The sequence below is a fragment of the Zeugodacus cucurbitae genome, chromosome 2 (assembly GCF_028554725.1).
Source record: "Zeugodacus cucurbitae isolate PBARC_wt_2022May chromosome 2, idZeuCucr1.2, whole genome shotgun sequence".
Classification (NCBI taxonomy): domain Eukaryota; kingdom Metazoa; phylum Arthropoda; class Insecta; order Diptera; family Tephritidae; genus Zeugodacus; species Zeugodacus cucurbitae.
The window spans coordinates 39,664,652-39,682,127 of record NC_071667.1 but is presented as its reverse complement, the minus strand read 5'-3'; the positions used below and the strand labels follow the sequence as shown (position 1 = coordinate 39,682,127).

Here is a 17,476-nt window from a genome sequence, read left to right as displayed (position 1 = left end):
ATGTCCACTTGAAAATGTTTATCTTATAATGTAATATGGTAACATGTGTACAACACGCGTGACTCTCGATCCTTAATAGTCACTGTGCCAAGAACATCGGACATATTTGTCTATTAAAATATATTGATGGTGGTATTAATTTGTATAGTATACTGCGAATAAATTTATAAAGGTTGCGACGGCACGATTTGTTTTTAATGAAACTCGGCGACAGACTGACTGTGAGCGATCTTGCATTGACATAACAAGTCAAAAAGGGCAATCAGTGGGATCGCTCCTCCTTCTTTTTCGTTGCTTTTGGGGTGGTGTTCTCATGTGTAGTGTAGGCGTGGTATAGTGATGTGGATGTTAAGTGGTGATGTGATGATGTGGGGAGTGTAGTGAATGTATCGCGTCAGTGTTGGAGTGAATTGGAGTAAAATGTGGTGTGATGGTGTGTTTGGTTGAGGGGGCTAAGACTCATTTAGACACACTCAGTTCCTTTAGCTAGTTCATCTTCAGCAGTTTCGTATACTTCATCAACATTTACATCTGATGGTTTTGGTGCTGTACTAATAGGCTTTCAGATCTTCATTTTGATTCCGCAAAGCATCAAACTGAAGATATATTTAATTTACGCCAGGACTCTGTGTCTTTCTTTAATGCACAAAAGTGCATTCAGTTTAACAATGAAATTTAAACTTTTTCACGGCACCGAAAATTTCACTGCGTTCACTTCAACTGTATTTCGCGAACGGCTCGGAAGTGATAGAGTAACCAGCGACAAACTTTCAGAAGAAGCCACTGAGACCTAGAAACTGACGTACGTCTGTTTTTATTGGTTTCGACGGTACCGGGACTAATGCGATTGGGATTTGACTGATGTCTCAAAAACGTTATCGTTTGCGTGAACAGCTCACATTTGCTGACCTTTAAGGTAAGTCCACATGAGCGTAGTACTTGAAGTATTCGGGAAAGCATAACATTCATCGATTTCTGCCATAAGTTTATTAAATACTGCCGGGGCGTTCTTCAGCCCAAACGGCAAGTGTTTGAACCCGTATAGGCCATCCGTTGTAATGAACGCAGGATATCTCTGCCTATAGGGAGCCATTTCGATTTGGTAGTATCCACTATTCACAGGAGACAAGACAGACTTTTTTAGACTTTGTAAGGAATTTCAGAAAATATTGTTTAATTATGCAGTAAATTGTAATGTTATTTAATAAACTATATTAATATGATGTGATTCCTTTAAAAAAATAGCAACATAAAGGACAAAAAAATACTTTAAGCTCTTATCGTAGAATCACCCTTTTATGGAGATAAGAGGGTCGCTTTGTATCAATTAAGTTGGCATTATATTCGGTATTTTAAGAATTTAATAAAGGAAAGATTTAGAAAATAATTCATTCATTGCAGTTTTTTTAAGTTATCTCAGAGTTTCACCGTCACTCAGTTAAGAGTTAATTTTGAGGAAATTCAAAATAATTCAAAGTGGGTCACCTTTATGCCCAAGAAAAAGCATTAGTTCATATTCCATTTATGCTCAACATTGTATTTAATATATTACGGGCCACTAGATTTGTCAATAAACTGATGGCATTTTGGTATATTTGCTAAATAAAAGACAATTCAATAAAAGACAAAAAGACAATCGCTCTCCTGAAAAATCGACTTTTTTGAGTTGTGACACAATTCAAGTAAATGAGCGATATGTACAAATACAATTGTGTGTAATATAAGCAAAAACTATACAAATATGCATACATATTAACTGCCCTATTCTGTGAACTTGACAAAATAAAAAAAATTTTAAAATTTTTTCAGATTTTTATCAAGTAAGAATTTTTTTGGTATTCTGTGACAATTTTGATAAAATAAAAAGCTTCAGTACGCATAGCTTTTCCCCACACGTGTGATGAACTGATATTTCTAATGTTGTAAACAATATGATTAATATACCCAATAATCGCACAATATACAATAAATAATGTTACCAGAAAATGTTTAACAGTTTATTGTATTTTAATAAATACGTTTATATTTTTACATAGATTTATGTTTTGTTTCACCCTTCCAGCTCCTTTTTTTCAGTTCCAAATCTACTGCTAAAATTTTCATTTCCAAATCATGTTTTTCCTTCATCAAGTTCATTGATAAGTTGTTACTTTCTTCTAATAACTTCATTCATTTTTCGTGCTCCGCATATATTATTTTTATTTCCGCTTTATATTTTTCTTCCGTCCATTTTGCTTTCATACCTGCTAACTTTGTCCAAGCATATTTCGCAGATCTTTGTGGTTTTTCTTCAAATTTTAGTTTTTAATTTTTTTCTGTTTTCAAATTGCTTTGATCATATTTGCACCAAAGTTGGTTTGATTCAACGTTTAATGTAACGTTGTCGGATTATAAAAGATAGATTTCTTTGTAATGTTTCTGGTAATTTTTTACTTTAACATTTTTTACCATTTATTCCTTTATCAATTTCCACTTCAATCGTGTTTTCGAAATCCACTATGCTTTCTAATGTATCTTCCTCCAATATCACGGATTCTATTTTAGAGAATTGATAAAATCATACATTTGAAATATAATGGAAATAAAATCAAGTGTATAAACTTAATATCAATATTTACTGCAATTACATCATTGCCATACACACTCTGCATGCCACTAACTTGCTTCTCATGCAACACATTCAAAAGCTTTTCATCAAATTCAATTAACATTTCCTTTGTTGTGGGTCCTCCTCCAGTTAAATAAAGATATCTTTTATCATCTGCAGCTCGCTTTTTAACCTCTCTTTTCAGAATAAGATACTTTTTCTTCAATGTTTTTTCACTGCGATGGCAGCCAGATGGACACTGTGAATTAAAATCCTCTTCGATGCGCTTCCATGCGACGTCTTTTTTAGCGTTCGAGCAAGTGTCCGTCCGCTTGCATTCGATGACAGCTTTATACTTTTACCCCAGTACCAATAGGTGCTCCGACTCGCTGGCAGTGATATTCGGTGTTATTTTGTTATTTTCATCCATTTCCATTTCATTTAAATATTTCAAACATATTTTTATGGATGACATTTCTAAAACATATGTTTCCCATAACGTGGTCATATATCAAAATAAAATTTTATAGAAATTAAGCATTGACTGTGAAACGCATACGACTACTCAGTCTGCAACAATGCTTAGCTAAGATTTTATTTGGGCACAACTTAAGTATGGACTGTGAAACCGGGTATAAATATACCAGCTTGTGATACTGAAGTTTTTAATGGATGGCTTCCGGGACATGTTCACAGCCCTATACACAGCACAAAAGCTATACCAACTAAGGTGGAAAACACAAGTGGAAGCAGGCATTATCGTCAAGAAATTCGCTTTATATGGCGAAAAATTTAAGCTGGTTCGGGAAGCACTAGTCGAAAGATACGAAAATAAAAGAGTAATGATAGAAAACCCTATAAAAACTATGTATATTGCATTACCCGAAAATTAAACAAGAAACCAGCCAGGAATTTCAAAAAATTTTCTCGACAGTGACTAAAAACATAAAATGCCCCCGTGGAATCGTGGGACCATATGATAGTAACTATTTGTGCAGAAAAACTCCCTGAGGCTGCGTTACTACGATCACTGGTGGATAGAAGAGTAATGCCCACATGACAGCTAATCAAAACATTCCTCACTGCTCAGTACGAGATAGCTGAGCGAATGGACAGAAAAAATATAAATCTATCAAGTCATCAAAATTAGTCAAGTAAAAACTTGTTCAAACTCGAGCCAGCAATATTATGCAATACAATTGACACGTCAATAAAAGCCACACATTCGTCTCAAATCAAAATAAACAATCATTGTGTGAACTCTGTAAGGGAGGTCATAGATCTTGCGAGAGATTCAAAAGATTACACGTTTCAGATAGAAACAATATTTTCCGTCAACACAAACTTTGCAGAAACTGTCTGTTGAATTATCATACGACCAAAAAGGCTGTGAAAACAAATTCAATTGCGTATATTGCAACGAAGACATCACTCATTGCTTCATTGCTTAACAACTGACGTTGAAGAAATATCCAATGAATACCTTAATACACAATTAAGGAAATTTTGGTTGTTAGAAGAACTCTCCCCCATATCGATTACAACACCAGAAGATTTGTATTGTGAAGACTTTTACAAAGTCACAACTAATAGATCAGAAAATGGTCGGTTCGTCGTACAACTACCACGAAAATAACAATTTCCTGACACACTCGCCTTAGGTCACACCCGCACCTCTGCTATACAGCAGTTTCTAAGCATGGACAAAACCCTACTTAGAAAAGGTGAGCTCAAACAAAAATATGATGGTGTCTTAGAAGGATACCTCCATTTAGATTACATGGAGAAAGTAAGCCCATGGGAAAAAAGCAGTAACGGCAAATACCACTCATTCTACTTGCCACATCATGCAGTAGTGAAGCCAGACAAAAAAACAATAAAGGTTAGAGTTGTTTTCAATGCCACAAGGGCCAATAGCTCGGGGAATTCGCTTTATGATGTTCTATTCACGAGATAATCTGGCAACACGTCAAACTGTGAAGTTTAATTTTTTCTCGGTTCTTGAATTTGTGCTTAAATTTATTAATGTAATTGAAGAAAGTTTTACTTTTAATAAGTGTAATCTAAAGCTAAGTATTTGTGCTAATTTGCTTTTGTGTTATATTTAAATTTTAATTGTATTTTAACTATTTTCTTAAATTCTGGTGCCGAGTCTTTTAAATCATTTGTTGTTGTTATCAATTATCAATTTTATTTCCTACTTTGCAATTGTTTGTGCGATTGCATATTGTTTCTGTTTTAATTTGCTCTTTTTCTTTTGATTCGACTTTTTTTCTTTCATTTTTGCTCACAGCTGTTTGCGTGTTATTTTTAAGTGGCTCAGTGCTTCTCAAACTGCTCACTATTATATTGGTTGTGATCTCGGCTAATTCAGTATAACTATTATTGTTTTTCTATTTACTATTATATCATATTTTTATTATTATTTACTATTCTGTTTTTTCCTTCAATTTAATTTTTTTTTTTCATAATGACTTGCAATTTTCCGAATTGTACTATTAAAGGCGATTCTGATCGTTTTGTTTCTTGTTGGCTTTGTGACGGGCTTGCCCATCTTAAATGTGCTGGATTGACAGGTAGAATCTTAGATTCTATTCTCGATGGAAAGGGTCTGCGCTGGTCGCGCTTAAAGTTTAGACCGACAGATATTGAATTATTTAAAGTTTTTAAACAGGCGCGCAATAATTTTAAAGAAATCGGTCGAGAACTTCAAAACCTTACAGAAAAATTTAAGCATTATGAAGTGTTGTTTCAATCATTTAAATGCCTAAATGATCAAGATGATAATGCTAAGCCTTCATCAAAACGTAAACGTCCGTCTAATGAAAAACCTGCCACTTTGTCCGTAAAAAGTATGTCACCGGTGAAATTAGACCTTATTAATCTCTCATCTCCTTGCCCTCAAGGAGAGAAGCCTTCCTCTTCAAAAGTGCTTAATCCTCCGAAAACAAATAACGATAACCTTAAGCGGAAAACTATTCAGGATCCGCCTCCTATTAACTCTGAGTTTGTGGCAAAAAATTTGGTAGTAATACCTCAACGAAAATCAATTTTCGTTTCGAGATTCGCTTCGGATACCACAATCGAAGATATAAAGTTTTACATCTCGTCGAAATTAAAAATTAACGATATTGATATTGATGTCAGAAAATTTAACTACTATTTGCTGTGCATTCTTCAATTCCATCTGAAGAAGTAGAAGTTCCTCATGCGGACTTTATTGAATTTAAGTGCATACGAATTTGTATTAATAAATGTTCTATTTATCTAACTTTATCTTATATTCCGCCTCAATCGGACTTATCTGTATATACGCAGCATGCTTCTTTAATAAATAATGTTTTTTCAATTGCTAAGAATACTGATTACATAATTGTTCTAGGCGATTTCAATTTACCGTGTGTATCTTGGAAATCTGTTGACGATTGCATTACCCCTTTTTGCACTCGTTTAAGCTTTAATGAGTTTTTGGAAGAAATGTCTGGGATGGGTCTTAACCAAATTAACTTAATTCCGAACAAGTTTGGTAAATTCTTAGGTTTGGTCTATGTTGATAATTCTTCAACAGTTTCTGTGGTCCGATCTGATCCTTTAGTTTTGCCAGAGGACTCTTATCACCCTGCCTTGGAAATTAATATCGAAATCATAGACGAATTACTTGTATGCAACAAACAGGACCTTTGTTCTCGGTTCAACTTTGCGAAAGCTAACTTCAAAAAGATTAATTGTGAACTTTCTAAATTGACTTGGCCTGATTATAGTGGTAATATTGAATTAAATGTATCACATTTTAATGAAACAATTTATAATATTTTTGAAAGATTTGTTCCGAAATGTTTTATTATCAAAAGAAAAAGTTCAAATTTGTGGTATTCGAATGAGCTTTGTAAATTAAAAAATAAAAAAGCTCGTGCTTTTAAACTTTATAAAAGAACTGGAGCTCTTGTTGACTATTTAAAATATTCTAAATTGCGTCGTCAGTTTGAGGAACTTAACAAAAAATGTTATAAAAACTAAATAATCAAAGTAAAAAATAATATTATTCATAATCCGAAATTGTTTTATGGTTTCGTTAACTCCAAACGCAGGATTTCAAATTTTCCGTCCGCGATGAAATATAAATCAACAATGTCATGTGACAATTATATTATTTCTAATATGTTTGCAGAATTCTTCAAATCCAATTATTGTTCAAACTACCCTATGAATGTGCCATATCATCAAGTGTTATGTCCGAGTACTGTAATTAATACACCAATTATTTCTGAAACAGATGTCTTAAATTATTTAGTTACGTTAAAAAATTCGTTTAAATATGGCCCTGATATGATTCCCTCAAGCTTTCTTAAAAATTGCGCAAAATATATCTATCTGCCCTTAACTAAGCTTTTTAACCTATCTCTTAAACAAGGTATTTTTCCGTCAATGTGGAAAAACTCTTTTATATTACCTTTGCATAAAAGTGGAGTTAGATCATCTGTTGAGAACTATAGGGGGATAGCTAAAATGTCAGCTATACCCAAACTTTTTGAAGCTATTGTCACTGACCAAATAACTTTCTTAATCTCTCCTTTAATTTCATTCTCTCAGCATGGATTTTGTAAAGGGAAATCTACAGTAACTAACTTGCTTGAATTTGTAAACCATGTGTCAATGGGTTTTAGGGATAATAAGAATACTGATGTTATATATACAGACTTTAGTAAAGCATTCGATAGAGTAAACCACTCAATTCTTTTGCAAAAACTGAATCTTCTTGGTTTTCAACCAAGACTTCTTGAATGGGTATCCTCATATCTTACTAACAGAAAACAACAAGTTTTATTTAATAATACATTATCCGATTCAATTAGTGTCACTTCAGGGGTTCCACAGGGTAGTCATCTCGGCCCGATTCTGTTCTTGTTGTTCATCAATGATATACCTTCAGTAATTAAGTTTTCAGAAATTTTATTATATGCGGATGATGTAAAACTTTTTAAATCATATACTTCTCATAATGAAAGGACTGAGTTGCAATCGGATTTAAATAATTTAGTTACTTGGTGTCACAAAAATGATATGCCACTGAATCTTAAAAAATGTAAAACGATGTGCTTTTCCCGTAGAACTGTTGATCTTTCCCCCTATGTAATAAATAACTTCAGTTTAGAGCAAGTTTTTAGCTTTGTTGAATTTTAATTCTCATGTAAATTCAATTGTCTTAAAAGCTAAAGGTGCTCTTAGCTTTGTTAAACGTTGGTCTAAAGAATTTAGTGATCCGTATATTACTAAAATTCTTTTTACAACATTGGTAAGGCATATATTGGAGTATGGTTCTGTGGTATGGAATCCTAGCTATCAATCCCATTCTGATAAGCTTGAGTCCGTTCAAAAACAATTTTTACTTTTTGCTTTAGGCCACTTACATTGGGATTCAAGATTGAATCTTCCCCCGTATACTAGTCGTTTAAAACTTATAAGTCTTCCCACACTCACTAGTCGCAGAGAAATGCTAGGTATAATTTTTCTAGTAAAACTTCTGAATGGTTTAGTTTGTAGTTCATTCCTTTTGTCTGATATTAAGTTTAATGTCCCATTGCGTTCATCCAGGCAGTTTAGACTATTATTTCTAAAATCTAGAACAAATTTTGAGTTAAATGAACCATTTTGCCGAATATGTCATGATTTTAATTCGCATTCCAGCACATTTGATCCATCTGACTCAATATTTAGCATCAAAAAAACTATTTTGTCTTCTCTTAATAAATAATATTCAGAAATTTTTAACTTTTTGTTTTTATATATTTTTAAATCTCAGCTGTTGAAATGTTTCTTTCTGTAGCTGAGCAGTTTGAGAACCGGACGCTTAAAAATCTCTTGCCTTTCTAGACTCGGCAAATTCCGCTCGTATGCGGACTGCGCCCCACGCGTCGGTTGGGCGGGAGGAATTGCTGTGCATTCTTCAATTCCATCTGAAGAAGTAGAAGTTCCTCATGCGGACTTTATTGAATTTAAGTGCATACGAATTTGTATTAATAAATGTTCTATTTATCTAACTTTATCTTATATTCCGCCTCAATCGGACTTATCTGTATATACGCAGCATGCTTCTTTAATAAATAATGTTTTTTCAATTGCTAAGAATACTGATTACATAATTGTTCTAGGCGATTTCAATTTACCGTGTGTATCTTGGAAATCTGTTGACGATTGCATTACCCCTTTTTGCACTCGTTTAAGCTTTAATGAGTTTTTGGAAGAAATGTCTGGGATGGGTCTTAACCAAATTAACTTAATTCCGAACAAGTTTGGTAAATTCTTAGGTTTGGTCTATGTTGATAATTCTTCAACAGTTTCTGTGGTCCGATCTGATCCTTTAGTTTTGCCAGAGGACTCTTATCACCCTGCCTTGGAAATTAATATCGAAATCATAGACGAATTACTTGTATGCAACAAACAGGACCTTTGTTCTCGGTTCAACTTTGCGAAAGCTAACTTCAAAAAGATTAATTGTGAACTTTCTAAATTGACTTGGCCTGATTATAGTGGTAATATTGAATTAAATGTATCACATTTTAATGAAACAATTTATAATATTTTTGAAAGATTTGTTCCGAAATGTTTTATTATCAAAAGAAAAAGTTCAAATTTGTGGTATTCGAATGAGCTTTGTAAATTAAAAAATAAAAAAGCTCGTGCTTTTAAACTTTATAAAAGAACTGGAGCTCTTGTTGGCTATTTAAAATATTCTAAATTGCGTCGTCAGTTTGAGGAACTTAACAAAAAATGTTATAAAAACTAAATAATCAAAGTAAAAAATAATATTATTCGTAATCCGAAATTGTTTTATGGTTTCGTTAACTCCAAACGCAGGATTTCAAATTTTCCGTCCGCGATGAAATATAAATCAACAATGTCATGTGACAATTATATTATTTCTAATATGTTTGCAGAATTCTTCAAATCCAATTATTGTTCAAACTACCCTATGAATGTGCCATATCATCAAGTGTTATGTCCGAGTACTGTAATTAATACACCAATTATTTCTGAAACAGATGTCTTAAATTATTTAGTTACGTTAAAAAATTCGTTTAAATATGGCCCTGATATGATTCCCTCAAGCTTTCTTAAAAATTGCGCAAAATATATCTATCTGCCCTTAACTAAGCTTTTTAACTTATCTCTTAAACAAGGTATTTTTCCGTCAATGTGGAAAAACTCTTTTATATTACCTTTGCATAAAAGTGGAGTTAGATCATCTGTTGAGAACTATAGGGGGATAGCTAAAATGTCAGCTATACCCAAACTTTTTGAAGCTATTGTCACTGACCAAATAACTTTCTTAATCTCTCCTTTAATTTCATTCTCTCAGCATGGATTTTGTAAAGGGAAATCTACAGTAACTAACTTGCTTGAATTTGTAAACCATGTGTCAATGGGTTTTAGGGATAATAAGAATACTGATGTTATATATACAGACTTTAGTAAAGCATTCGATAGAGTAAACCACTCAATTCTTTTGCAAAAACTGAATCTTCTTGGTTTTCAACCAAGACTTCTTGAATGGGTATCCTCATATCTTACTAACAGAAAACAACAAGTTTTATTTAATAATACATTATCCGATTCAATTAGTGTCACTTCAGGGGTTCCACAGGGTAGTCATCTCGGCCCGATTCTGTTCTTGTTGTTCATCAATGATATACCTTCAGTAATTAAGTTTTCAGAAATTTTATTATATGCGGATGATGTAAAACTTTTTAAATCATATACTTCTCATAATGAAAGGACTGAGTTGCAATCGGATTTAAATAATTTAGTTACTTGGTGTCACAAAAATGATATGCCACTGAATCTTAAAAAATGTAAAACGATGTGCTTTTCCCGTAGAACTGTTGATCTTTCCCCCTATGTAATAAATAACTTCAGTTTAGAGCAAGTTTTTAGCTTTGTTGATTTAGGAGTTAATATGGACCCTAAACTAAATTTTAATTCTCATGTAAATTCAATTGTCTTAAAAGCTAAAGGTGCTCTTAGCTTTGTTAAACGTTGGTCTAAAGAATTTAGTGATCCGTATATTACTAAAATTCTTTTTACAACATTGGTAAGGCCTATATTGGAGTATGGTTCTGTGGTATGGAATCCTAGCTATCAATCCCATTCTGATAAGCTTGAGTCCGTTAAAAAACAATTTTTACTTTTTGCTTTAGGCCACTTACATTGGGATTCAAGATTGAATCTTCCCCCGTATACTAGTCGTTTAAAACTTATAAGTCTTCCCACACTCACTAGTCGCATAGAAATGCTAGGTATAATTTTTCTAGTAAAACTTCTGAATGGTTTAGTTTGTAGTTCATTCCTTTTGTCTAATATTAAGTTTAATGTCCCATTGCGTTCATCCAGGCAGTTTAGACTATTATTTCTAAAATCTAGAACAAATTTTGAGTTAAATGAACCATTTTGCCGAATATGTCATGATTTTAATTCGCATTCCAGCACATTTGATCCATCTGACTCAATATTTAGCATCAAAAAAACTATTTTGTCTTCTCTTAATAAATAATATTCAGAAATTTTTAACTTTTTGTTTTTATATATTTTTAAATCTCAGCTGTTGAAATGTTTCTTTCTGTAGCTGAGCAGTTTGAGAACCGGACGCTTAAAAATCTCTTGCCTTTCTAGACTCGGCAAATTCCGCTCGTATGCGGACTGCGCCCCACGCGTCGGTTGGGCGGGAGGAGGGTAATCGTTTGGGTTAATAAGAGAGACCCACACTCCAACCGGATTTTACGCTTCTCATATTAAATTGGCGTATATACAAATACGTATACAATGGGACGTCGAAAAAATGTATCGACAAATAGTCATACATAAAGACGATCAAGATTTTCAGCGAATATTTTCCGAAAATCTCCTAATAGTCCACTACGCGACTTTAAATTAAAAACAGTTACCTTTTGCGTAAACTGTGCCCCATACTTAGCCATTCGTACACTTCATGAATTGGCAGAAGACACAAAGTCAGAATTTCCTCTGGCAACACAAGTGTTAAAAACACAAATATATGTGGACGATATCCTGTCTGGAAGCCACAGTCTTCCACAGGCATACGAATCCCAATCACTAGTAAGAAGTGACCTCAACACCGCAGGGTTCCCCTTAAAAAAGATCACAGCCAATCATCCAAATACAGTAGAAATTCTCTAACTCGAATCACCATAATCCACAAAAAAACTTCGAGTTAGAAATACTTCGAGTTATACCCACAGTTTTATTTATTTACTTCGCAAAAAATTTTATTTAAATACATTAAAACATCAGTTTTGTAATTTTGTTTGTTGCACTTTGCTATTGTTTGGCTCTTGACGTCTGTATCTCATGCCTTTGTTACACGATTTATGAAATCTATAAGTGTAATATCATATTTTTTGTTCGCCTCCATACGAATATAGGGACTTCTTTAAAATTGAATGAAATTTGATTTCTAAACGCCAATTCAAAAGTTCGAGTAATGGAGATCTTCGACTTATAGAAGTTCGAGTTATGGAAGTTCCACTGTATATTAAAAAATATACCAAATACCATATAAAATTTGTTAGATATTTCTTCTTCTTTTTGACTGGCGTAGACACTGGTTATAGCTGAGTCCAAAACAGCGCGCCACGTATCCCTCCTTCTGGCATTTTGGAGCTAAGTGGTTATACCAAGCGAAGCCAGGTCCCTCTCCACCTTGTCCTTCCATCGGAGTGGAGGCTTCCACCAGCGGATACTGCATCGAATACTTTCAGAGCTGGAGCACTTTCATCCATTCGAACAATATGACCTAGCCAGCGTAGCCGCTGTTTTTTTATTCGCTGGACTATGTCTATGTCGTCGAATAACACATACAGCTCATCGTTCCAACGTCTGCCGTATTCGCCGTTGCCAATGTTTAAGGGACCATAAATCTTCCGCAAAACCTTTCTCTCGAAAACTCCTAGTGCCGTCTCATCGGATGTTGACATCGTCCACACTTCTGCACCGTAAAGTAGGACGGGAATGATGAGAGACTTGTAGAGTTTGGGTTTTGTTCGTCGAGAGAGGACTTTACTTTTCAATTGCCTACTTAGTCCATAGTAGCACCTGTTGGCAACAGTGATTCTGCGTTGGATTTCCAGGCTGACATTGTTATTGCTGTTAATGCTGATTCCCAGGTAGACGAAACTATGTACAACCTCAAAATTATGACTGCCAACAGTGCCGTGGGAGCCAAGACGCGAATGCGCTGACTGTTTATTTGATGAGAGGAGATATTTCGTCTTGTCCTCGTTCACCACCAGACCCATACGCTTCGCTTCCTTATCCAGTCTGGAAAAAGCAGAACTAACGGCGCGGGTGTTGTTTCCAATGATATCGATATCATCGGCGTACGCCAGTAGCTGTACACTCTTATAGAAGATTGTACCTTCTCTATTCAGCTCTACAGCTCGTATTATTTTCTCCAGCATCAGGTTAAAGAAATCACAGGACAGTGAGTCACCTTGTCTGAAACCTCGTCTGGAATCGAACGGCTCGGAGAGGTCCTTCCCAATCCTGACGGAGCTTTAGGTGTTGCTCAACGTCAGCTTACACAGCCGTATTAGTTTTGCGGGGGTTTCAGACATCGCGGCATAAAGGCAGCTCTTTTTCGTGCTGTCGAAAACAGCTTTAAAGTCGACAAACAGATGGTGTGTGTCGATCCTATTTTCACGGGTCTTCTCCAAAATTTGGCGCATGTTGAATATCTGGTCTGTTGTTGATTTTCCAGGTCTAAAGCCACACTGATAAGGTCCAATCTGTTTGTTGACGGTGGGCTTTAGTCTTTCACACAATACGCTCGAGAGAACCTTATACGCGATGTTGAGGAGGCTTATCCCACGGAAATTGACGCAAATTGTGGGGTCACCCTTTTTGTGTATTGGGCAGAGTACACTGAGATTCCAATCGTCAGGCATGCTTTCTTCCGATCATATTCTGCAAAGAAACTGATGCATGCACCTTATCAGCTCTTCGCCGCCGTATTTGAATAGCTCGGCCGGTAATCCATCGGCCCCCGCCGCTTTTTTGTTCAAGCGGGTAATTGCAATTCGAATTTCTTTACGGTCGGGCAATGGAACATCTGCTCCATCGTCGTCGATTGGGGAATCGGGTTCGCCATCTCCTGATTTTGTACTTTCACTGCCATTCAGTAGGCTGGAGAAGTGTTCCCTCCACAAACTCAGTATACTCTGGTCATCAATAACTAGATCACCTCTGGGGGTCCTACAGGAGTGTGCTCCGGTCTTGAAACCTTCAGTTAGTCGCCGGATCTTTTCGTAAACTTTTCGAGCATTACCCTTCATATTCACGCATTTCGGCCAGCAACAACAAAATTCTTGTCAAACGAAAATATACCTTGGTTTAGCTGCGAGAGCAAACATAACAGCACAATAAAGGTAAAGGTGATAAAAAATTTACACCACTCATGTGATACTCAATCCATCTTAAACGACCTTAAAGATCAAGGCTTTAATGTGTTAAATCCAATTAACAAACTTGTTTTTAGTAGTATTCGATGCTACTGCGGACATTAAGAAAGTTTATGAGATCAAAAGCATTTACCTCCATTTCCATCCTGCAAGCTACCGTGGTTGTGTCGTTGCAAAAGAACTACAAAAGTTCTGGATAAACTAAACGAACAAGAAAAAATATTTTAGTCCATAAATCAGCGGCTCAGCACTCTTGAATACCATACACAATTTATTGATGAACAGTAACTCTTTGAAAATAATTCCAAAAGTAAAAATGAATTGGACGTTATTCTAAACGACAGAATTATTGATGTATGTTTGTTGTCCGAAACAGGAGAAAATAAGAAATGTCTTGACGTACATATGTATAAAGTGCGGGTAGTTGAAATTGTAACTTATTCCACACTCCGCACCCAGCAAACTCAGCACGGGGAGGAAGCGCGGTTTTAATCAAAAGTAGTATTAAACATTTCGAAGAAGCGCAGATTAAGACTGAAGAAATTCAAGCTACAGCAATTTCAGTAAAAATGCACAGTCAGTCATTATACTTAATTGCTCTATATAGTCCGCCCAGGCATAATATCAAAACTGATACTGATACGAGTTTGTTAAAAAACAAGAAAAAACGTTAACTTCGGCAGTACCGAAGCTAATATACCCTTCACAGGTGCATTTAGTAACTATGTGTTTAAGCAAATCTAAAGACGTAAGAAAAAGTAAGTAAAAAAAGAAAACATTTTACTAATTCTTTTTAGCCGGGTTGTTTGCTAGAAACATTAAGGTTATATAGTTAACCGATCTGAACAATTTCTTCGGATATTATATTATTATCTTAAGCAGTAATCCATGTCAAATTTCGTGAAGATACCACGTCAAATGCGAAAGCCATTGATTCCGATCGTTCGGTTTGTATGGCAGCTATATGCTATATTGAACCGATCTGAACAATTTTTTCAGAGATAAAATTATTTCTATGAACAGTAACTCACACCAAATTTCGAGAAGCTATGTATTAAAATGCGGAAGTTTTCCATACAAGCCATTGATTCCGATCGTTCAGTTTGTATGGCAGCTATATGATATAGTGGTCCGATATCGGTTGTTTCGACAAATAAGCAGCTTCTTGAAGAGAAAATAACATCTGCAAAATTTCAAAACGATATCTTAAAAACTGAAGGACTAGTTCGTATATATACAGACAGACAGACGGACGGACGGACAGACAGATGGACATAGCTAAATCGACTCAGATCAACATACTGATCATTTATATATATACTTTATAGGGCCTCTGACGCTTCCTTCTGGGTGTTACAAACTTCGTGACAAACTTAATATACCCTGTTCAGGGTATAAATATGATGGAAGGTACATCATGGGTGGTGACTTTAATGCAAAACACGCTTATTGGGGATCTCGTTTAACTACAACAAAAGGTCGAGAACTACTGAAAGCTATACAAGTTCTTGGATGATCAAATCTACTTGACTTTTTTGTCATCAACAAAGTATCGAAAATCAATCAATTTACGTATTGAAGTTAACTCAGATTTAAGTTCTGATCATTCAGCAGTGTTACTAACTCTATGTGAAAAACCAGTAATTTCGTCCGGCACGTCTTATTTCTCTAATAAAAATACTGATTGGAATAAATTTAAGACTCGCGTGATTCTAAGTGGAAAGAAATTCCCAAAATACATCTTAGATGGTATCCATAAAAATCGCAAGTCGGCTGCTCTCAAATCTGAGCTTAATAGATGTACAACGGAACAAAGAACAAAAATTAGACAGTTTAAAAATTATTCATTCAACTATTCCTCCTCTGGAAAGATGCAAGGATTATTAATAAACAAACATGTCGCACCAATAAAAATAAACAAAACTGAATGGGCCAAAACGAATGCAAAAAAAGCTGCAGTATTTGCGAATCATTTGAGAAACACATTTACACCTAACGATGGACATGAGCTAAACTGTGAAAATAGTTGGTTGGATCCACTCGTAAATATAAGTAAAGAAATTAAAAGTCTTATCAGGAACGCAAGCCTCAAAAAAGCTCCTGGGTTTGATTTAGTAACCGGAGAAATATTACGCGATCTACCAAATAATAGTATAAAAGAAATTGTAAACAGTGCATTATACTTCAGATACGATTCAACGCTTTGGAAAGTATCTGAAGTTATTATGATACCTAAGCGGGGTAAAACACTACACGATGTCACATCTTATAGGTCAATATCGCTGCTGCCAGCTCCATCGAAAGTCTTCGAGAATGTTCTCATAAAGAGTCTCAAATCAATAATAGATCAAAAACACCTTATAACAGTACATCAGTTCGGCTTTCGTGATCATCATTCAACAATTGACCAGGTACACCGGATCTTAATTTCGTTGAAAATGCTATGGATAAAAAGAACGTTTGTTCTGCGGCCTTCTTAGACGTGTTTCAGGCTTTTGATAGAGTTTGGCATTCGGGTCTACTGCTGAAACTGAAATGCATGTTACCCAAACAATATTGCGAAATAAAAGATAAATATTTTCGCATAAAACAAAAGGATGCACACTCAAACTTGCAACTGATGCGGAAGCGGATGTTCCCCAAGGAAGCGTGTTGGGGCCAGAGCTTTACTTGCTTTTTACGAGTGATATCCCCACGACATTTGCGGATGACTCAGCCTTGTTAGCAGCAGGAGATTCAACCTTACTATCTACCCTTCGAGTGAAAACAGCAGTCAATACAATTACTAAATAGGCTTCCAAGTGGCGCATTAAATTAAACGATTCCAAATCAATGCACGTAGACTTTATTTAAAAAAAAGCATCATACCATCCCATTTATATAAATGGCACTAGTATCACAATAATGCTAAGTACCTAGGAATCACCCCAGATGATAAGCTTCGCTGGAAAGAGCATGTTAAGAAAAAAGGTGTGAGCTTGATTTAAAATTTGCTAAGTTTTACCATCTAGTCGGTAGGAGATCCATGCTTTCAATCGAAAACAAGCTGTTTATATATAATCAAATACTAAAGCCAATTTGCGCCTATGAAGCTCAACTATGGGGTTGCTCAAGTCAAAGCTGTATTGCCTGCATTCAGCGCTTCCAAAATAAGTTACTAAGAAGTATAGTTAATGCTCCTTGGTATATTAGATCTCCTGACCTTCACCGTGATCTTGGTGTGGATTCGGTTGTAAACGAAATAACCAAACTTGCAAAGACTCACGAAATGAGACTTAGACAGCATGCAAATGCAGAGGCATCCATACTCATCGGAACTGCAAAAGGCAAATGAATTTCTCTAGCATTTAGCTTTTAATTATTATTTTTAACTTATTAGAATTAAATTGTTGTTAGAATTTAATCATTGTATACTAGG

General features: G+C 35.1%; 1 protein-coding gene across 1 annotated transcript; it reads right to left on the bottom strand.

The window, feature by feature from the left end:
* Nucleotides 1–1,876: 1,876 nt before the first annotated feature.
* Nucleotides 1,877–14,197, bottom strand: LOC128921569 (uncharacterized). Its single transcript, XM_054229569.1, has 3 exons — nt 14,192–14,197; nt 2,619–2,942; nt 1,877–2,535 (listed from the first exon to the last, which is right to left on the bottom strand). The coding sequence occupies exons 1-3, from the start codon at nt 14,195–14,197 to the stop codon at nt 2,527–2,529; spliced, it is 339 nt and encodes a 112-aa protein (XP_054085544.1). The 3' UTR covers nt 1,877–2,526.
* Between the last annotated feature and the right edge of the window lie 3,279 nt (nt 14,198–17,476).